Source organism: Sphaeramia orbicularis, chromosome 9, assembly GCF_902148855.1.
Source record: "Sphaeramia orbicularis chromosome 9, fSphaOr1.1, whole genome shotgun sequence".
Taxonomy (NCBI): Eukaryota; Metazoa; Chordata; class Actinopteri; order Kurtiformes; family Apogonidae; genus Sphaeramia; species Sphaeramia orbicularis.
In genome coordinates, this window is record NC_043965.1 from 20,382,378 (window position 1) to 20,406,800 (window position 24,423).

The 24,423-nt window shown below is 36.6% G+C and overlaps 1 protein-coding gene and 1 long non-coding RNA gene across 2 annotated transcripts in view; one reads left to right on the forward strand and one right to left on the reverse strand.

The window, feature by feature from the left end:
- ghra (growth hormone receptor a) overlaps positions 1-24,423 on the reverse strand; it is a 58,987-nt gene that overhangs the window by 12,808 nt on the left and 21,756 nt on the right. The window contains exons 3-5 of the mRNA XM_030143035.1: positions 8,561-8,690; positions 7,403-7,569; positions 6,609-6,787 (exon numbers count right to left, since the gene is read on the reverse strand). Coding sequence (XP_029998895.1) covers positions 6,609-6,787; positions 7,403-7,569; positions 8,561-8,690 — 476 coding nt within the window. The remainder of the gene's footprint in view (positions 1-6,608; positions 6,788-7,402; positions 7,570-8,560; positions 8,691-24,423) is intronic.
- On the forward strand, positions 2,483-2,929 carry LOC115425449 (uncharacterized). Its single transcript, XR_003936236.1, has 3 exons — positions 2,483-2,611; positions 2,687-2,803; positions 2,889-2,929. It is a non-coding gene; the product is annotated as an uncharacterized LOC115425449 (long non-coding RNA).

Below are 24,423 nucleotides of genomic sequence, written 5' to 3' on the forward strand. Positions count from 1 at the left end.
CAACTCCATCTACAACTTCGTTCGCAATGCAATCTCCAGTTTCCGAATCTCTTTATGCTGCAACTCCCGTATTAACCTAACCCGTATAACCGTACGTATTCTAGATGGCTGATGTATACAGAAGGCCTGAACTGAAACCTCACGGCACGCCACTGAATTTATTATGTTTCATACTACATTGAACATACTTGAATTTATAATTTGCACTTTACGTGAGCTATAGCAGTTTAATTACAGTGCACTATTTATTTACAAAAGGAAACATACTTGAATTTACAGTACACTTATTTGCATTCAAAGATTTTTTTGTTTCGTACAAAAGTGAACATACTTTGTTTTAGTGGTTAAAAGCTTTATTCATGTTTAAAGAGTATATTTTACAGTGTTTTGCAAGAAAAAAATAAACAACTTTAAGGTTAACAAATAATCGTTTTTAATAATCGTGATTTCAATTATTGCTAAAATAATCGTGATTATTTTTTTTTCTATAATCGAGCAGCCCTAATTCATAGTTTAAGTTCTTGTTTGTTCAGTATTAATTGTCAGCCTTGTAAATACAAGCTGGACTGACTGTACATATCCTGACCAAGAAAAATAAAATTCTCACTTTGTACAGTAATCTACACCTGGCTTTTCTGCCTCCGTCCATAATAATTTAGGGGCCGTTTTAGGGGCGTCGGATTCAGTCGACTCCGGGAAGGTTTCATCGCGGATTAGCCTTCTGTTAACATGGAAACGGTGCCTAGAGTGCCTGAATCCGGAAACTTTTGATACCAGGGTCCAGGGTGGAACGTTATCGATACGCTCCGCATTCCAGCTCCGTGTTAACGCGAGTCGGAGCGTTCCGGGGTAAAATATGACGTCACCGCATGCGCGCGCAGCCAATAACCGCCAATTAACCCACTCCAGGCCAGTTGGTGGCGGTAATGCGCCTCCAAGCTGGTTTGCCAGCCTCTATGACACAATAAAGCTGCAGAAAAAGAACGAACAACCACAACAACAATGGCCGGTGTCAGAACAAAATACGTGCTGCTAACTTTTATAATTCAGGGCCACATCCAGCAACAACCCAACTTCATCGTCTGTCCAGACAAAGAAGTCCTGCGTCTTCGTTCTACCACTCGCCATTGTTGTTTGTAAATAGTGTTGTCCGTAGTGATGGCCGTTTTGACACGGGCTTGCGACACCCGTTCGAAGTCGAAGAAGCTGTGCTCCGAAACGCGAGTCAAAACACCGGTCACGTGACCCAAGTGTTTCATGAACTGCGTGATGTCACCCAAACTATTCATGAACCACTGCTGTTTCGAAGGCGTTTCACCAGAGGGCTCTCGTCTCCAAACCTAAGTTTGATTGACAGTGTTTTCAACAAACCACACAGTTGAACGCTGTTGTTTCAACCTACTTCCACAAAGTTTAAAAGAGATGCCAATTGTGGGTTTGTGAGAGGACTAGCAAAGCTTAGTTCCATAAAAAACACACAGCATCACACTATAGGCAATTTGCTAGGTAAGACTAGATTAGATTTGTAGAATTTAGAATCTAGATGGATGTTCCAGTAAGCAAGAGACATCGTTCTGTAGCTTGGGAACATTTCCAGTTGGAAACCCCTAACAAAGTGAGATGTAGAATTTGTGCTAATTCACTTATATGCTATATATATATATATATATATATATATATATATATATATATATATATATATAGCATATAAGTGAATGCTATGCTTGCATAATGCGGTGAAAGGTTAATTTGTTGCTTCTTATAGCCAGACAAAATAGTTTGGATGAGTCCCTGGTGAAGATGGTGGTGAAGGATTTGCTGCCCATTTCTGCTGTGGAGGATGAAGGCTTCAGGGCCTTTGTCCATGACCAGGACCCAAACTATGTCCTCCCAACAAGGAAGGCTGTGGCTGCAATGATCACTGAGCTGTATGACAGGACCAAGGAGAAAATCAAGGAAGACCTTAACAAGGCAGATGCTGTTTGTCTTACCATTGATATGTGGTCTTCCATTAACATGGATGGCTACCTTGGGGTGACGGGTCACTTTGTGACACCAGACTCAAAGCTGGCTTCTATTTTACTGGGAGTGAGCAGCTTTGAGCAGTCTCATACAGCTCAACACATAGCGGAGGCCCAAAGGCTCCTGATGGCAAATTGGGGGATCACAGGAAAGGTGCACTGCATGGTGACTGACAATGCAGCTAACATGAAGCTGAGTGTCCAGCTCCTCAACCTCCGGCATGTGTCTTGCTTTGCACACACCCTAAATCTTGTAGTTAAAAAAGCCTTGGACCAAACACCCCCATCAATGAGATAAGGGGAAAAAAGCAGGAAAGTGGTGGGGTTGTTTAGGTCCAGCTGCAAAGCTAAAGACAAACTCTCTGAAATGCAACAGCAGATGGGCCGGCCAACCCTTAAATTAATACAGGAGGTGGACACAAGATGGAACAGCACCTTTGACATGTTTCAAAGACTCTATGATCAGAGAGAGCCTGGGGGGGCGGCTCTCTCCAACTTAGAGAATGATGTCTCTCCTCTGTCCTGTGCAGAATATGAAATGATTCATGAGGCACTGTTTCTGTTGCAGCCTTTTAAAGCAGCAACAACTGGTACGTAATTCAAGTTTATTGTATTTATTTGTATTTACTAAGATGAAACTAATGTATCTTTTCTTATTCTAACAGAGCTGTCAGAGGAGAAGAGAGTGTCAGCATCAAAAGTCATTCCTCTATATCGGATGCTGCAGCACAACCTGTTTGAAAAATTGAGGCACTCAAAGCAGCCAGCAACTCAGCAATTGGGTAAGAAACTCTAATAATAATTGTAACAATTGTAATGATACTCAATAGACTATTTTAATGTCAATATGTTTATTGGTATGAACAGGCACATTCTTGAAGGATGGACCGCAGGCAAGGTGTGGTCAATATGAAATTGTTCGACCACTGGCACTGGCAACATTACTGGATCCACGATTCAAAAACCTGGGTTTTGGCAACCCAGCAAAAGCACAGGAAGCAGAAAAGCAGCTGATATTGGAGTGTGCCACTTTGATCCAGCCAGCTGAAACATCTGGTGGGACTTTAAAATCTTGTATATTTTGTCAGCTTTCACTGTTAACACTTTTATTTAACAATGATAATAATAATAATTATTATTGTTACTTTAGATCCCCAAATCGCACCTTCATCATCATCCACAGCAGTCTTTGGGACATGTTTGACCAAAAAGTGAAGGACAAAACCCCCACACGCAGCATCACAGCAGACGCAACAATTGAAGTTAGAAAATATCTTCAAGAGCCCTTCATTCCCCGATCTGCAGATCCTCTTGCATATTGGAAGGAAAGGGCAGTGGTCTTTCCACATCTGCATAAACTTTCAAATAAATTCCTTTACATTCCTGCGACAAGTGTACCATGTGAAAGAGTTTTTTCCAAAGCTGGAGAGGTGATAACGAAGAAAAGAAATCGGTTGCACCCCTCCACTGCAGAAAAAATAATCTTCTTCAATAAAAACCTTGAAATCTAAGTAATGCATATTTCCATGTGTTCATTTTATTTTAATTTCATTTCATTTATTCATTTAGCACATATCAGTACATCAATGGTGCAGGGATGGAACAAAGCCCAATGGGCTTGTACAGGAGTTCCACCCTTAACAGAAATTACAGTCAACTTAGATTAATAAGGCTAACAAATAAACTTTGAAAATCAGGAGACAAAGTACAAAATAAAGCATTACTAAACAGTAATATACAGTGTAAACAAAATTCATAACTCAAGATACGCAAGATATATGGATGAAGAAGAAGCAAATAAAGTAGTAAGGCAGTGGAGAGGGCAGGAAGTGACTAGCTGTGCAGTAGATGTTTTTTTGAGCTGCTTTTTAAAGAGTGAGAGGGACGTTAAAGATGTAGGTAAACTGTTCCAGAGCATCGGACCTCTGTATGACAGGTTGAGTTGATTATGTGAAGTGCAGGTTAAAGGTGGATATAGATTATTATTGTTACTGTGTCTAGTTCTGTGTGAGTGTATTTTAGTAACACAAATGAATTTGACACACATGTACCCACACACAAACTTTATTACAAACCATGTCAGATCAGGACGTGTTTTGTTGAGCCACTGTGAAGTACTAAAACATCACCACCAGAGGTCACTGTGGAGAAGTGTTTCGAACAGTGGTTCAGCGCCTCGAAGCATTTGTTTCAAGTGCTTCGTTGTTTCATGAGGCTTCGTTTTGCCCATCACTAGTTGTCCGCCTATTCTTCTTCTTCTCATTTAAAGGCTGTCTAAACCGGAAATCATTTGTGCGCAGGTGTGTGTTTTACCGCCACTGTTTCACTACAGCTCTACATCGCCAGCTACTGGTCTGGCATGGCCACTACAGCGTATTCAGCCGTCCTCGCGGACTCATGTGAACGCAGATCGTTATCATAGCGGCTTCGTCTTAACGCGGAATGATTTTATAACGCAAAGGAGAAATCTTTGCGGAATTGGATCTTAGTGTTGCCGTGTAAACGTAGCCATAGATTATATCATCTAAATCAGGGGTGTCAAACTCATTTTCTTGCCGGGGCCACATTCAGCCCAATTTAATCTGCAGTGGGCCGGACCAGTACAATAATAGCATGATAGCCAATAAATAATGACAACTCCAAACTGTTTTAGTGCAAAAAATTACATTCAATTATACCAGTATTTATGATAACAAACTATTCAAACAAAAAGGATGTGAATAACCTGAAAAAAATGAAATTTGTTAAGAAATATAAGAACAATTTTATCAAAACTCTGCCTTGACTTATTATATACAGGGTGGGGAAGCAAAATTTACAATATTTTGAGGCAGGGATTGAAAGACAGTGTATGACCAATTAGTTTATTGAAAGTCATGAGAATTTATTTGCCACAAGAAAATTGACATAATAGAAAATGTTTTTATTCTATGTGTCCTCCTTCTTTCTCAATAACTGCCTTCACACGCTTCCTGAAACTTGGGCAAGTGTTCCTCAAATATTCGGGTGACAACTTCTCCCATTCTTCTTTAATAGTATCTTCCAGACTTTTTCGTAATAGTTTTGCTCATAGTCATTCTCTTCTTTCCATTATAAACAGTCTTTATGGACACTCCAACTATTTTTGAAATCTCCTTTGGTGTGACGAGTGCATTCAGCAAATCACACACTCTTTGACGTTTGCTTTCCTGATTACTCATATGGGCAAAAGTTTCTGAAAAGGTATGGATAATAGTGTTAGGTCTGATTATGACATCAATATATGTTTGGTTTCAAAACAATTGACGTAGTGCCTGCTGAGAAAAAACAACTAAATGTTCATTGTAAATTTTGCTTCCCCACCCTGTATACATATGCATTACAGGTCTGATCTAAAAAAGGCACAACACATTTAGTAACAGGCAAAATATTGGTAAAACTGCATTTACTTTTCTTAAGATATTTCCGATTGTTCATATTTGTTCAGGTTATTCACATTTTTTGTAAACGTATAGTTTGGTAATGTCAAACATCTTCATGTAATTTTACTTTTTTACACCAAAAAAACAAAGAGAAAATTTGGGGTTGTCATTATTTATAGGTTATTATGATAATATTTTACTGGTTCTGACCCACTTGAAATCTAATTGGACTGTATGTGTCTGTATGTAGAACCTGAATTAAAATGATTTTGACTCCATTGATTGTTAATGTAATTTTTGCAATTTTTCACAAATTCATCCTGCAGGCCAGATTGGACCCTTTGGCGGGCCGGATTTGGCCCCCGGGCCGCACGTTTGACATCTGTGATCTAAATGTTGTCTAAAATGAACGTGTATTTGCAACATAGAATAGCAAATTATTACATGATTAAAAACAAATAAATTTTAGCAAAAAAAAAAAAAAAAAAATCTCTGTTTTGAATGTCTGGGGTCGCCAGAAATTTGTGATGTTAAAATGAAATAAAGCAAGCCAAAAACGGTTGGGAACCACTGCAATAGGATGAGAGTCAATAAAGGAGATCAGAGAGTAATTGGTATTTTTCAAGGTTTAAGCAGCTTTCAGAGGAGCGACAGCAAAACTCAGGCTGACTTGCACTAGCCTCTGTGGTATAAGGGGATATGTATGAATTTATTCTTTGTACCTGTAACCGTGGCCTTTCCAAAAGAGCAATTGTTGAAGCATTTCAGAAACATTACACTGAGGCCATAATGTTATATGCGAAGGCTCTAAAAACAGCTTCCATGGTCACATTTGTCAGACTGGCTCAGCTACACTGTAATGAATATGAGTCTGTACAAGGTCTCATGGCCTCTGACCTACAGATCCCTCCCTTCACTTCCTTCAGAGAGCCTGTGTTTTCCCAGAGGGCTTTGCTCCAGCTTCCACAACCTTGCCAACAAAGCTGCATTGCCTTTTAGCCAAAAGAGTTCTGTGGGGGAGGGGAAATGAAACACAACACTGTGCTTCCATGGCTTACCTACAGTTTACTTTTAAGAGGGTAAATAAGTGCTTTTGTGTGAACCTGTGCATGTGCGTGAAGTGTTAACAATTACGTGTCAGCCTGTTGCTCAGAGAAGCAGGAAGAGAGATGGAAAGAGAACTTACTGTTTCCCAGTTTGAGGAGTTTTGTTCTCTGTATTGGATCTCATACACAAGCCGCATCCAGCCCGTTCCGACGTCTGCAGAAGGAGGAGACTCCCAGTTGACCATGACATCATAACTGAGGCCAGACGGACTTATATTCAGCAGGGTCCAATTCAGAGCCACTGGGGGATCAGGACGTACTACACAGGAAAGCAAAGTTCAAGGTTTATATGATAATAAACTTAGAACTAATTTGTTGATTGTACATTATACAGACAGCAAATATCCAGCTGCTGATAGTTCAGTGGCTTAGAAAAACAAATCAAATGTTATCTATAAAGCAATACTGGCGATTGATATTTACACATGAAGAGATTCAATACGAAGAAAATATCTTCAAACATGTGACATTACAATGCGATAATATGGAATCTATCAGCATGCGTGACGGTCAAAGTACATAAGAACAGTGAGGCATCAAAACATCTACCATGTAAACACTGTTTTTCTGACACTTGTTGCAATATCAACAAGCATGTGACATTTGCTGGTTCAGCTGATATGCAGCAGCGAGTATCATTTCCTGGAAACCTTCAGAGCAGGTCATCTATAACAGCAGAGGTATCAATTTCCGATGTCCTATTGTACATCATTTTCTCTATTTGAGCACATTTACCCGATAATGTGCAACAACTCTCTAATGTGAGTAATGCCACCTTAAAATGTGGATGAAAAGTGTGATGTGATACACACTATGGTTCACATATGAAAATGAATGGGAATGCTGAAAATCAGAGTGGGCTGTGGGCACTAACCGATATTCTCCACAGTGAAACAATCATCCTGATTATAATAGGTGATGTTTTGGCTGCGCAGCTGCAAACAGTAGGTGATCCAAACCGATGTATGATTTGCATCAAAGAAACACTCCCTTTTATCATGGTTATAGTCTGGACATTCCTTCCACTCACTGTTGGGAATCCTGCAGGTTAAAAAAACAAAAAAAGGGAAAACATGAAAAAAATTATGAAAAACTAGAAAAGCATTCGGAGAGCGCAGACCTCCGCCAAGGCAGATCAGCCCCCCCCACCCCCCATCACCACCAAAATTTAATCATTTGTTCCTTGTGCCAGTATCAACATTTCAGGAAAATTTCATCAACGCCCCCCCCCCCCCCCCCCCCCCCCCCCGCCAAGATCACCACCAAAATTTAATCATTTGTTCCTTGTGCCAGAATCAACATTTCTTAGAAAATTTCATCAAACCCCCCCTCCTCCCATCACCACCACCAAAATGTAATCATTTTTTCCTTGTGCCAGAATCCACATTTCCTGAAAATTTCATCAACACCCCTCCCCCCCCCGATCATCACCAAAATTTAATCATCCAAATCCGTCCATAACTTTTTGAGTTATTTTGCTAAAAGACAGACAAACAAACAAAAAATTACCCCTCCCCCATCACCACCAAAATGTAATTATTTGTTCCTTGTGCCAGTATCAACATTTCCTGAAAATTTCATCAAAATCCATCCATAACTTTTTGAGTTATCTTGCTAAAAGACAGACGAACCAACAAAAAATGCCCCCCCCCGATCGCCACCAAAATTTAATCATTTGCTCTTTGCGCCAGTATCAACATTTCCTGAAAATCTCATCCAAATCCGTCTTTAACTTTTTGAGTTATCTTGCTAACAGACAGATGAACTAACAAAAAACTGCTGCTACCCCCCCCACCCCCGATCACCACCAAAATTTTATCATTCGTTCCTTGTGCCAGTATCAACATTTCCTGAAAATGTCATCCAAATCCATAACCTTTTGAGTTATCTTGCTAACAGACAAACAGGCAAACAGACAGAAGGACAGACAGGCAAACCCCGATGAAAACATAACCTCCGCCATTACACTTGGTGGAGGTAATTATTAAAAATAAAGAAAAGCCTCTCTAAACATCTTTGTCCTCACACTTACTTCATCTTAAGGTAATAGACCCTGATAGATTCAGGAGAGGTCAGGTTTTGGAAAATGCCTGGGCTCCACCAACATCGGAATGTGGCCAGGTCCCTCGATATGCACTCGGTGAAATGTGGCTCAAGAGGAGCTGCAAACACAAAGAAAGAGAATTAGAGACAAAACAAACAAAAGAACTCACAAGAGTGCATTAGGTTTAGCTGTTTGCGTCATTGAACTTCATCAACTCTGTAACAGTATTGATAAAACAAAACGTCCACAAGCTCCACACTCCATTAAAAACACATTTTAACTGTAGATAGATTCAAATTTAGAATGTTAGAGAACATACATTACATAAAAACATCATCATAACAGAAAAACAACTTGGACTGGAGAATACAACAATAATGTGACACATTTTTCTGATGTCTTTATGGTTTAATATGAATTTCATTTGTACTGGCAAAGGCAAAACCATTCAAAGTTGTGTTATTTTACTTGATTAACTTAATGTTGATTTTCTTTGCTTAAAAATGTTTTAAATGCTGTACCTCAACATTTATGAAATGTTCCGGTGGTTGGAAATCATTTGTCATGTTGTTACCATAAAAAAAATTTTAAAAAAAATCAGATCACATTGTTTTCTTTTTGCATCTTTTTTTGCATTTTTATTATTATTTTATCAATTTCACTATGCACACATTAAAACTGAAAGCAGTTAATCAGAAAATACGGGACTGAACATCAAATTAACTGTAAAAAAAAACCTACATAAGAAGGATTTCTATCTCTTAACTACCGTAATATATTCCCTCAATGTTTATATTTCATCTCCAACTTCAGCCAATACTGATTGTTCAGAAAAAAAAATCACTGCTTTAATTTTTTATTTTGTATTATTATTCATAATTTAAATTTATTAGATCTTTTACAAATAATTAAAAGCACAATCCTGGTTTCTTTGATTTTCACTTCAGATATCTAAAAATTTGGTCGGATTTTACAATAACTGCGAAAAATGATTGATATCGACTGATGAAAGTTTTTATCCTGTTAGCATATTTGGTGATATCACCCAGCTGTATTAACAACTATTAGTGATATATTGTTTCTTTATCAAATACTGTTGTTGTGATATTCAGATGCTGCACCTGCTCCTTTATCTATTCAACCTGCTTTACAGTTTCTATTTGACACTTTTTATTATATACATTTTAATTTTACAAAACAAGAACAAGAACGTGAGGTCTGAGGATGACAATTATGATATAAATATGTATACATCAACCATTTTTAATTAGTACTGTCACCGTTTGTAAAGATTGTCCATTTTCTCCAGCGCAACCTGCTTTACAGTTTCAAACATTTGTGAGTGCTGACATCATAATAGGAGTGTGTATTGGCAAAAATCAGGCAATACAATACAAATCACAATACTAGGATCACAATACAATATATCACGATATATCATGATACTACTAACAAGGCAATTTTATGTTTTTTTTTTTTTGTTTCTTTAAAAAAATATATATATTTCCTGGAAGAATTGAAGTACACCAGAAATATGCACAAATACTAAATACATTTTTATTTGATCAGAACAGGATCTAATGTAAAAACTTAAAACTTAAATTACGTTTTACAGACATTACAGTTTAAGATGCTGGTCAAAGGTTTATATCCTATAAGTTCATGACTAACATCATAACATTATTTTTGTACAGCCCCAACAAAGGAACTAACATCTGCCTCTGTCAGACAGTAAAAAGTGTTTTTAGGATGCTTCAAATAACCATTATTTAATAAAACAGCATTAAATAATAGTAAATAAAAAACAAAAATGAACCTCTGCCATATCTGCATTTGAATAAATACCTAAAAATATTGATACAGTACTTTTCATATCGCTACAGTATCGTGAAATGAAATATATTGCAGAACCCATATTTTCTTACACCCCTTCATCATAATGTATACAACATTTTATCCACACCAAGATTATTACTGTTAATCAAAACTAACAAAATGATGAAAACTAGAATTGAAAAAACATTTTCGTTAACTGAAATGAATAAAAACTATAATTAAAAGAAAAAATGATAACTGAAACTGTATTGTGTGCTTAAAAAACGAAGCAAAACATATAAAAAAATTATGATAAAATTCCCTTTGTTTTCGTCTTTGTCAATGTCACTTTGATCTCATCCAATCCAATCCAACTTTATTTGTAAAGCACTTTAAAACAACCACAGTAGACCGAAGTGCTGTACAGAAAAATAAATAAAACCAAAATAACAGAGTAAAATACAAGAATAGATTAAATGACAGTTGTAAAACCGATTTATTTTGCTCGAGCAATTTTAGCTGGCGGCACCATACGGCACTTCACAGTCCGTCACTTCTGGTCACTTGTGGTTTAGAGTCGGCTTCTTGTCCCCACTCTACCTGGCAACATGGAGACTAAAGTTGGGAGAAAGTACCAGAGTCCTGTATGGGATTTATTTGAATATGAGAGCAAGGAAGATAAAAGATATGAAAAAACTAAAACTGAACTAAAACTAAGCATTTAGAAAAAACAAAAACTAATGAAAACTAGCAAACCTGCTCTAAAAACTAATTAAAACTACCTGAATTAGAGAAAAAAAAAGTCCAAACTAAATAAAACAAAAAAAATCCAAAACTATAACAACCTTGATCCACACAAACTCAACAAACAAATGCCATTTTTAACCTCCTGAGAACCCAGCAATGCATTTCTGTCCTCTGTAGGGGACAAAAGGTTGAGAGTTTTACTTAAAAAAACACTGTCCATAGCAAAGGACATTCCATAAAAAATAAATAAATAAATAAATAAAAATAATTTTAAAAATGTACCTGAAAAAACTGTTGCATTATGCCCTTTCAAATCAAGACAACTGTAGCGGGAGACTTTCGTGACCAATTTTTCATCAAATCTGTAAAACCTCAGTCATAGCCCTAAGTATCACGAATCTGTAAGTCTGTCTGTGATTACGCACCTGAATCTCTTGCATTACGGTGAACAATTTCGAAGTACCATCCACCATAAACAAACCATATGTTTACAAACCAAGCCAGGTGGTAACTCGGGCATCTTCGGAATTTTGTTGCGACGTGCACTGTGGGAAGCAAAGGCTCACACAGCTGCCTTAGAGCGGCAGCTGGAACAGACATGATGCGGAAACGGCAGGAGCTCCCTTCCCTCTATCCATATTCCTCCAGCCGTTTCTGCGTCGTGTTTGTTTCATCCATATAATACCATCTGGTCAAGCCCCGATTAACCATATGGGCAACTGGGCAATTGCTCAGGGGCCCGCGACCTCTGAAGGGCCCTGGGTAGCTCGGGCATAACGAAAATATCTGGTTATCTTTTGCTTATAAATGAAACTGTCTGCTGCCCGGAGCCATTGCACTGCACAGAAACCCTCCTCCTGCTGTCTGTGACCGTGAGCTGAGACCCTCTCCTCATTGGTCAGTCCAAAAAGCGAATCAGCGGTGACGCAAATCAACGTGCGTGCACTGAGCGGGATGTGAGACGTCAAGAACTACGCGACATACGTGACGTACGCGAATCAAAACATTGCAAACATGGAGAAGCAGCTAAGTGGGAGCGCCAAACGAAAATTAAAAAAGGAGAGGGACATCCTGGGGTTGTGATGATGGGGCCCTTGAATATTGTTGCCCAGGGTACAATGAAGTGTTAATCTGGCCCTGCATATGGTTGTGCTGCCACTGTCAGGTGGCTGCGCGAACCTCCTTTTCCCACAATGTACATCTTGACCAAATTCCGAAAATGCCCGCATTACCTCCTGGCTCTGTTTGTAAACATATGGTTTGTTTATGGTGGATGGCACTAAGAAATTGTTCACCATAATGCAAGAGATTCAGGTGAGTAATCACAGACAGACTTACAGATTCATGATACTTTGGCTATGATTTTTACAGATATGATGAAAAATTAGTCACGAAGTCTCCCACACCTTTAATGTAAAACAGCTAAAACTTTCACTTTCCTGAGTCTCAGGAGGTTAACCCTCTGGTATCCGGGTGCGCCTTTTAGGCACACTTTGCACCTCGTTTTAAAAAACTTCATATTATTTTTCACAATTTAAATAAGGTTAGAATTCAAAAGTTGTTCATTTTTGCATGATCTTTAAAATTCTGGCCACCAACTAAAATGTGCACATTGCAAACAAAAGAAAATTACAAGACTAGCATCTGTCTCCCAAGTGTGCCTAAAACACGCTATTTCTTCCATTTGATATGTATGATTAGGGCTGACCTTGATTTAAAAAAATAAAATCAAATTAGAGCAGAAAAATAACTCAATATATAATATTTAATAGTTTGATTTATAGGTGTGCATTTTACGCACACTTGGTGACAGATGCTAGTATTTCTGAACATTTGACCTAGCACCAAAAATAATAATGCAAATTAACCGATGTTGGAGTTAATCATTGGCATATGCCAGGCTGCAAAAATCAAATAATATGTGATCCACTTTTATGTAGTATACTGAAAAAAATTATTTTTTGTGTTTTTTGCATCCCAAAAAAATGGTTTGCTTACATTACAAACACGGCATTTAAAGGGTTAAAACATGTGACAGTTATTGAGTATTTGGTATTTTTTATTTACGGCTCAAGTTGATGAAATAGAAAAAGAGTGTAAAAGACTAAAAAACAAACTGTATGAATTTTTTTTAGACATGATTCCACAAGCGTGCCAGAAAGGCACACATGGTGCTTAGTAAGGGCCTTGCTGGGCGGGATACTAGAGGGTTAAAACATATCTTGCATTAAATTCTCATCACGTATCTTAGTCATGGAATGACCTGAGGCTGTCAATAGCGATTATGCACAAACCTGATGACAACAGTGTAGTGAACGCCGTGTGCAGACGGGAGATAAGGCTGTTTCCTTTTAATATTTGGTTCTTTCCATTTCACATTTTATTTGAATCTAACACTGCCTTTTACTAGTTCTGAACCTGTGTGTATATTCAGAGGCTATGGGAAACACTTCTTAATCGACAGTTTCATTTATTCCTTTACATCTGCACAGATCCATAAACCACTATTCATGCCCTCACCTCTTGCCCCACCCCAATGCCCTGACTCAGCCCTTTCCACCTCTCCCTCTCTGCACTTTGTCACTCCTCACTGCCGCCTCCCTCTCTTGTCAGGGGGCCAGTTTCTCATCCAGCTGAGAGACCCAAGGTTTGGTGCAACCATAAATAAGCCATTGAGGGCATCATTGATTTCTCCCTCTCCCCCCTCTCGCGTTCTCCCCTCACTGGTTTGAGAATAAATCACACCCTAACCCCAGAACATAAACATGCTTCACCACACAAGCAGGGAGGATATTGGAGTCAGACTCAAGCCGATATAATGGGATACTCCAGTTAATAAACATTAAGTCAGGAAATGTCTCTGAATTAGATCCACACACAGTTTCTCCAAGATGCAACCTCTTAACAACAAACTCCAACAAACAGGAGACCTCAGACGACATATGCAAACAGAGTATAAAGCATTTCTCCGATTCATTTTCCTACTCTCTATTTGATGCCAATGCAATCTCATAAATCGTTGCATTCCAACACCATTGTGCCTCTCTCCATTTCCCACCTTCCCTCCCTTCATCTTCTACACACTGCCGTGGTTCCCAGAGCTTTGCTATTTCAACTCGACCTCCCTCCCCCATCCAGCAAATTCCAGCTGCCACCATCAAAGACTTTCCTGCAGACACTGGATGCAAAGGAGAGCTCCGAACTACAGGAGAAGAGATTACATAAAAACTAGACAAAACCAGAAATAATTTGGGCTTGGAAGAGCGTGACTAGAGCTTAAACTGCATCAATTTCTGCCAAACATTCTCAAGAGTTTTAAGGAATTCCAATAAAACTTTTTTTTCCCCCCATATAAACTAATTCCTCAAATATTTTCTTTGATTCTTTCATGATTAGATTTTTTATTTTTTATTTTTTTGTAAAAATGTTGCTCAAATGAAACCACTTACAACACAGAACTTTTTCTCTGTTGTGTTTTGAAACCTTAACCTTACTACAACGAATGGGGCCCTGCTGGTAAAGGTGAGGAGGTTATAGTCAGTTTTTCAAAGCTGTTTGCATTTTTGAGCACGGCTGTGGATGGTAGATGAATCTGAAGTGTGTCAGAGGTGAAAAGGTTTCACGGTAAAACCTGGGAACTCGCGTTTTCACCTAATTATCAGGATGGTTGTCTATTTTTGTAGAGGATTCCAAGATAAGCTGTTTTTTTCCTCTTTCTTACTCTCATTTTACTGATTGCATATATTTATTTTTATTTTCATTTATCTTTTTATTTAAACAAGAAGTCACTTGAGAAACAACCTCTTTTTTGGCAAAGAAGGAACACCAGTCCATACAAAACTAAAATGTGACAAAGATGTATAGAATAGAACATATATATTATAATATTACAGAGGTTCTTAACAGCACATTAAATTCACCCAAGGAGGCAAAAAATATATATATATATATTTGTAGACTACTCTGAAGGTGTTTCCAAGACCAGGCAGCAAAACAAGAGAACACTAATTTGCCAAGTTCTGTATAAATCGTAGGATCTTCATATAGACCACATCCAGAAGAATGAAAGTTATAACAGCTATTGATAAGTGATAGAAAATTACACAAATAAGATGGAAGTTTACCCACTAATGCTTTATAAATGAAAACATATTCATCCTCAAGCTTAATAAAAGCCAGGAAACCATATCCTAGAGTACACAGTGATAAGAATGAATGAATGAATGAATGAATGAATGAATGTTTTTATTATTGTGTCTTGCATAAAAAAAAACATGCCCAGCCCTTACGTGGGCTTTTAAGACACCAAAAATACACACCAAAAATCAAACACCAGACAATAGGCACAATAGATATGAACAAAACAAAATACTGACCTATTTAAACAAACACATCTGCCACTTTTTCCAGGCTTTACAAACAAATAATGCTAATTTATATACATTAGAACTAAACAACCATTTCATCTTGCCATCATCAGTGCTCCAGAACATATCAGGATTTCGAATACATATATCATCAAACAACTGGATGATATAAAAAAAAATACGTAAAATATTTTTACATTTTGTATTTTTAATTCTAATTCTCTATTTTTTTAGAGTAAAATTTTTAGCAAAGTAGTATATACTAACTAACTAACTAACTAACTAAGAGTATATACTAACCTTAATGTTAATCTGCTTACTAACCTGCCTGTTTTATTTTGTCGGTTTTGTCTTCTTTTGTTGTATGTAAATCAATCAGTCAATCAATCAGTCAGTCTATCTATCTATCTTTCTATCTATCTGTCTGTCTGTCTGTCTGTCTGTCTGTCTATCTATCTATCTATTTATCTATCTAATTTCTCATTTTCTGTTATATGTCATTTCTAACTCGTTTGTGGTTTTTCTGCCCGTCTTTTCTTTGCACTAGTTTGTTGCATGTTGCTGCTGTTAACTGTGAAATGTCCCCATGGTGGGATAAATAAAGTTTTATCTATCTATAAAATGCAGAAGGCAGCATTCCATTATCTAGAACACTTTAAAATGTAGCTTATGTGTTGTTAAGTGTCATAGCCAAAAGTTTTGGCAATAGCACAAATGGACTCTTGGCTTAAATGTGATTTATTTGTTAATAGCTGTCTTTGAAACCTATATAATGCTTCTAATTGTTCCTCAGTGTACCTCAGATAAAAACGCTTAGGCAGTGTATTCTGTGAAAATAAAACTTGTGTCAATCCCAAAACCTTTGGCCATGACTGTATATAGGCCAGCTTATTTATATATAGAGTTTAAGAATTCAAAGGGCATTTATTTAAAAGAATTAAACAGAAAAAAAAATTTGCAAAAAGGGTCAAAAGCCACAAGTAGTAACTTTTTGACTTTTAGATGTTGAGGGCCAATTACACACAGCTCTGAAGGTTAATTTACTCATGTTTTCTTCAATATTTTGTCCTTGAGAAAGACAAAAGTAGAAAAATAATACAATGAATGCAGTAGGCAGAGAGTGTAGGTACACTGGTCCAACAGGACACAGGCCAATGACTTTTCAACATTTATTTGTTTCTCTCAGACACTGGTGAAAGGTAATATGAAAACTATAAAGAAATACAAAATAGAAAACAACACAGCAAATTATTTGGTTCTTACCAAAATTTAAAAAAAAAAAAAAGCTTTAGAAGCATTAGATAATTTATCTTGTTTTAAAAGTTCATTTCTTATTTAAATGTTCATACATCTGTAGACACACTTATTTCTAGATTTAACAATCAATTCACTTGTTTTGAGTACCTTTTTCCTCAGATTTAGTGTTTTAATCTTGTTTTTAGATGCTCCTTTTTTGCAATGAAGGAATGCATCTTTCAGTCTTTAAAAGTCCCTTAGGCTATTGTCAGGTAATACGTGCCAATATAACAGTGGATGTAATCAATAAATGTCCAGTCTAGAGTCCAAAATATCACAGTGACCAAATAAATTAAAAAAAAAAAAAATTACATCCAGCACGAATAATAAACATAATGCCCCGTTTTGTGCCTCTTGAACCATGAATAGAATTAATTTCATTTTGGAGCTGTTGTGTTTTTGACTATATCCATTTGTCTTTTACCCATAATGCCTTAGTGGTGCTCATTTCTGCTCCAGTCATGTGATCCACACATTGAGTAAACTTCATGGACAAAACATTAATTTATAGCTAAATATGGTTTAACAGGTATTTAAGCAACGTTTTAACTCACCTTTAACAATTTTATGATACTATTTATGACATTTTTAATAACTTTTGAGTGACCTTATAAATCCAAATGTAAAGTATGAGAAACGCGTAAAATAAAAAAACTAAACCATTAAAGAGAGGGATCTAACACCCACTGTCCACGTACAGACCCACACTGGTACGACATGACACAAAGATGTGTTTATGAACCCATTAGACCACATTCGCTGTGCATCCCATTTTTTAAACTTAGTAATATCATCTGTAGAAAGCAACTTCAAAAGAAACATGTTGGTAATGCTGCGTATGTGTCCATCCTGGCTGTCCATGTGTATTTGTTGGTCCTTCTGGTGTGCAGCTAAGACTGATAAACAACTCTTAGCTCCACATCCTGTCTTCATCAGTTCATACAGAGCTAGGGGGACCACTTATCTACCTTCATGTGGGTTTGAGCCATTATGGTTTAAAATCCACTAAAAAGCCTAAATAAATCTCCTCTTCGTGTCCCTGTTCCAGCGGGTAAACAGCATTAAAAACACGGTGAAACTGATGCAACCAGGCATTATTAGTTACTCTGTTATGAACTGCTGGTCTACAGTAAAAGAAATGCAACAAGGCAAGGAAATGGTACTATTTCAGTATTACCTTTGTTGGATTACTGTGATCTGCTCTTTCCAAATGCATCTGAACTGCACCTAAAGAAGTTGGAAGCAATTTACCACTGTGCTTTTAATGACTGTTCCTGCGTCTCCTTCTCTGTATGACTCCATATGGTTTGGCATTTATTTTATAGACCTTTCCTTGAGCTGCTTCCATCTCATCTACAGGGGTTGGACAAAATAATGGAAACACCTTCACCTCAAGATGATAATGCCCCAATCCATACAGCTAGAATTGTTAAAGAATGGCATGAGGAACATTCTAATGAAGTTGAGCATCTCGTATGGCCGGCACAGTCTCCAGACCTCAACATTATTGAGCATTTATGGTCAGTTTTAGAGATTCAAGTAAGACGTCGATTTCCACCGCCATCGTCTCTAAAAGAGTTGGAGGGTATTCTAACTGAAGAATGGCTTAAAATTCCTTTGGAAACAATTCACAAGTTGTATGAATCAATACCTCGGAGAATTGAGGCTGTAATTGCCGCAAAAGGCGGACCTACACCATATTAAATTATATTTTGTTGATTTTTTAAGGTGTTTCCATTATTTTGTCCAACCCCTGTATGTACATACATGTGCTAAACTCAAAAACGATATGGTCTGAGTTTTCAGAACATTCTACAAATGGTGGTTCTAGTTTGGTAAAATAGATTTTTTTGATACACATTGCCCCTTCTTCATAAAATGATTTACAGAAAGATCTGAAACTGACAGGACTCGATATTTTATGGGAAGTTAAATCTATTTTCAAGGACTGAGAAAATAATACACTTGGTCAATGTTATTGCGTCTAAATTTGCACTGAAATAATTGTAGAACTTGACCTTACCCATACTGAGCCTCCTTTAATTGTTTATAACCAGGTACTGACTGTATATATGACTGTACGAATGACTGTTTGTATGACTGTATATATGACTGTCTGTCTGTCTGTATGACTGTATGAATGACTGTATGTATGTATGTATGTATGTATGTATGTATGAATGACTGCACATATGTATGTATGTATGTATGTATGACTGCATGAATGACTGTATGTATGTATGTATATACATATGTATGTGTGTACGTACGTATGCATGTATGTATGTATGCATGTATGTATGTATGACTGTATGAATGACTGTATGTATGTATGTATGTATGTATGTATGTATGTATGAATGACTGCACATATGTATGTATGTATGACTGCATGAATGACTGTATGTATGTATGTATGTACATATGTATGTGTGTACGTACGTATGCATGTATGTATGTATGCATGTATGTATGTATGACTGTATGAATGACTCTATGTATGTATGTATGTACATATGTATGCATGTATGTATGACTGTATGTATGTATGTATGTATGTATGTATGTATGTATGTATGACTGTTATGTATGTGTGACTGTTATGTATGTATATATGTATGTGTGTACGTACGTATGCATGTATGTATGTATGCATGTATGTATGTATGACTGTATGAATGACTCTATGTATGTATGTATGTATGTACATATGTATGCATGTATGTATGACTGTATGTATGTATGTATGTATGTATGACTGTTATGTATGTGTGACTGTTATGTATGTATGACTGTTATGTATGTATGTATGTATGTATGTATGAATAACTGTATGTATGCATATATGTATGTATGACTGTTATGTATGTATGTATGTATGTATGTATGTATGTATGTATGCATATATGTATGTATGACTGTATTTATGTATGTATGTATGTATGTATGTATGTATGTATGTATGACTGTATGCATGTATGTATGTATGTATGTATGACTGTATGTATGCATGTATGTATGTATGACTGTATGTTTGTATGCAGGTATGTATGCAGGTATGTATGAATGTATGAATGACTATTTATTTATTTATTTATTTAATGTATGATTGCCATTTGTCCTGCCTTTATTTACTGTTGTAACGATGTCTGTGCTGCTTTCTTCTTCACTCTTAGAAAATAGCCTAAATTTAAATGAGAATTTCACCTGGTTAAATAAATGACATACATGCTGTTGAAATATTTTAGGTGTCATAAATAATTCAGTGTTTTTCACTGCTATGATTATTTTATGGTGTCCGCCAAGGATCAGATTGCATGTGTGCATTTAAAAGGAAATACTAACAAATAACAGACCTTACTGTTGAACATAATATTAACATAAAACAAGGCCTGAATATTTGTTACAAAACTTGTGAAAACTATCCTATATTTTATATAAATATAGAATAGTATCAATTTGATCTTCAGTTGAACCTAATGGTTACAAATGGACCTGCATGTATACATTGAGACAGATGTTTAAAGACATGGGAGTTGTGAAGTTTCATTCAGCAGTCAGGGGGTGTTCTGCTCTATGACAATGACATAACATATGATATGATGATATTCTAATGGTCAGATTGTGCCTGGATTCAGAGTGATGCTGATGCAAAATGGTAGGAATGTAAGCACTAAAAGACTGACATCAGAAACTGGGTCAGTAATTGACCAAGTATTCCACTGGGTTAGTATTTTATATGCTGCAAATTGTTTTTTGTTTTTTTTTATGAGCTAAAACAAAACCCTCTATAAACACAATTAATCTATTTAAATAAAATAATAAAGAGACGTGTTATAGATGCTGCAGACATATGATCAGTGCATCATCTCTAACATGAGTAAAGATATACTGAAGAAATATTCACTTATGTTACAGCTACTGTTAGTGTGTTTAAATGTTCCACTAGGCTACACGCTACACTGTTGATGTGTTCAGCTTTAACAAGATGCAGTTTTAACTGAGTTTGCTTCTTGTCAGGTTACAAAATCAATCTAATCCATTTAGAGAATCTATAGCAGCAGTTCAGAGTTCAGCATTAGGGTTCAGAGTTTGTTAAACCTGCTGTCTGGAACGTGACCCTGGTATCATTCCATCATTAACACATAAAATACACACACATATACACACTGAGTTTGAGTGCTTCTCCACTGCGGTATTAGTAGATAATGGATTTGATTGTCCTGTGCTTGAAGAACAAAGCTACGGAACAGTAGAACCCCTTGTCCTCAGCTGCATGACTCAAAAAGCTCATATTCTGCTGTTTACTGACTATACAAACATAATTACACATCACTTAAAGCTAAACCACCATCATAATTCTCAATGTAACCAACCAAAGAGTATAAATTTAAGAAAAACGCATTAAAAATAATCTTTTTCCTTAAATAAAAGTAATCTCCTAAGTCAGGGGTGTCAAACTCATTTTGGTTCAGGGGCCATATTCAACCCAATTTGATCTCAAGTGGGCCAGACCAGTAAAATAATGACTTCATAACCTATAAATAATGACAATTCCAAGTTTTTCTTTTTGTTTTAGTACAAAAAAACAAAACAATTAAATTTTGAAAATATTTAAATTGTACGAAAAAGATGTGAAAAACCTGAAAAAACTGAAATTTCATTTGAAAAATTAGTGCAATTTTAACAATATTATGCATCAACTTATTTATACATGTACATTACACACAATGTTACATAAACATTTGGTAACAGGCAGAATATTGTTAAAATTTTGGAGTTTGGAACTAAAATTTGAACAATTTCTACAATATTCCATCTCTTATTATTAACACAACTACAGATCACAGTGGATCCATAAATGCACAAAACATTTAGGAACAGGCAGAATATTGTTCAAATTGCACATTTCGGGTTGTTCATCTTTGTTTTTATTTATGTATTTATTTGTATTTTATTGTGAAATAATAGTTTTGTAAATGTTAACATTTTCACAGTGTAATGTTTTCATTGTCACTGAAATTTTTTCCACATAATTTTTCGCAAAGAGAATTTGTAGTTGTCATTATTTATGGGTTATTGTGTTGTTATTTTGACTGTAGATCACATTGGTCTGTATGTGGAGCCTGAACCAAAAGGATTTGGACAACCTGGACTGTTCACGTTCATTTTTGCACTTTCATCCCATGGGGCCAGAATGGAACGTTTGGCGGGCCAGATTTGGCCCCCGGGCCGCATGTTTGACTCCTGTGTCCGAAGTGCTAAACCAGTCATGTAGGTGCTATTTTAAGCTATTTGCAAAAAAAAAAAAAAAAAAAAAAAAGTATACACAATTATCTAATAAGATCCTCTTAGTAGTTTTATTGCTCTGGTAACGGGTGTTTACCTGTTGTATACTGTACTTAAGCTCCAGCCTACACACACACCCATTTCACAGTTAGTAAACTAGAGAGATTTTGGAACTACTGTGCTGCACAAACGTCTGACTGTGATCACAATAGTACCAGATGCTCCACTTTGTGCAGCACCCTCATCTATGTGTGTGTTTCTGTTAACCAGATGGGGAAATTGGCAGTACATAGAGGAGTAAAATTTAATTTGTATGTGCCAACTCTTGCATTAGATCCCTGAACCACAGCACATGCACATTTCTCGACATGCACACAAAGTGATGATGTGTGTGTAACAGACATAGTTATTTGTCTTTTATTTTATGGACATGTACCTGATGATGAAGCAATTAAAAACATGACCAGATCAATGGGGAAGATTAATATGGTATGGCATCCTTTTATTTCTTATGTAGAACCACAGACAATGCACCTTGACTGGTTAATATGTGCTGTGTACAAAGTAATTGGGTAATTACATAATGGAACCTTTTAATTTTTTTTTTTTTTTTATTTACATTTTTTTAATTTATTTATTTTTTGCGGTGTATATGTCTCAGTGTTTGTCTTACTTTTTGTATGTTTGAAAGAGTGAATATGAATTAAAAAATACATTGATGAAAAACGTTTTGTTCTTTCCGTATAATTACAGATATATCTTCCATTTCTTCCATCTTCAGTTTGTGCTCGGGAGTTCAACAGTGTGGCGGGGTCTATACAGCTTTTCAGAGAGTGGAAAGTATGGCAGAAGAGAGGGGGCAAAAGGTGAGGGACTGCAACAAGATACAAACAAGGGAATGTAAACAGGTGATATAAATAACTGCCAACGTGCGCACGCAGTTTCACACATAGGTGCACGGACGCACACAAATGCATACGCGCTGAACTTACACCTTCAAAACAAAACCCGACGGAATATCAAAGTGCTATTGTTTAATTCCTTGAATGAGTCCGGCCTTTCCTCCCCGTTACCAAACAGAGCCGAGGTGTGTTTTTCCCTGTTAAAGTTTGCGAATACAGGATGACAATTTCTTCCTGTATTCATTTGATCCTCTTGATTCATTTCAATGCTCATAGCTTTGAAGTCACAAACTGTTTAAGCATGCTACATGACCCAGTCAGCTTATTCTGGTCTCAGTGATTTATTAGCCTCAACTAATGATGTTAATCTTCTGTTATGCCATTATGGACCAGAGTACTGGCTTTGTTATGTCATATTAGGTCCAATTGAGGATAAATATAGATAAGCAGAGGTGTCAGGCCAACACTGTAGACCAGTGGTTCCCAACCTTTTTTGGCTCGTGACCCCATTATAACATCACGATTTTCTGGTGACCCCAGACATTTAAAACAGAGACATTAATTTGTTTTTGATCATGTAATAGTTTGCTGTACTATGTTGCAAATAAACATTAATTTTAGATGATATTTAGTCTATATAATGTATATTATTACGGATGGAGGCAGAAAAGCCAGGTGTAGATTACTGCACAAAGTGAGAATTTTATTTTCCTTGGTCAGGGTATGTACAGTCAGTCCAGTTTGGAGTTACAAGGCTGACAATTAATACTGAAAAAACAATAACTCAAACTATGAATTATGAAAGAGCTGCAGCATCTGAAACCGACCACAATGAACATTTGAAAGATTAACAGTACCACAGCGCTTCAGTTTCAGCTTCAAAGTTTGTCATGTCTTTTATGTATTGTGATTGTCTCTCTAAACTCACCATACATTTTTTTATTAGTATTTTTTTTTTTTTTTTTTTTTTTTATCAATTTCAGGTGACCCCATTTAAATTACAGGCAACCCCATGTGTGGTCCCAATCCAAAGGTTGAAAAACACTGCTGTAGACACCTGAAAACACATGAGTATATTCAAGGTCCATTTCTTCCTTCTTGACTACAAAGACTACACTGGCCTCTGCACTTCACTACAGTAAAAGCGGCTTCACGTGGAACAAGGCATGACCATAGTAACATGTTACATTCAGCCACTGGCTGTGTGGACTCACACTAATGTATGAAACCTCTGTTTCACAGATGGAGATTTTAAGATGGACTTTAGATGGCCCTGTAGCTGTTTGCTATGCACGACACTCAAACTAGATAAAACAACAAAGCTGACTATTACAACTCTTACTACTACTTGTATGCTTACATGTCCATATGTGCATTTTATATTATATTTTATATATATTTTATCTTTTTATTGCTATGCACAGTTTGCACAGGG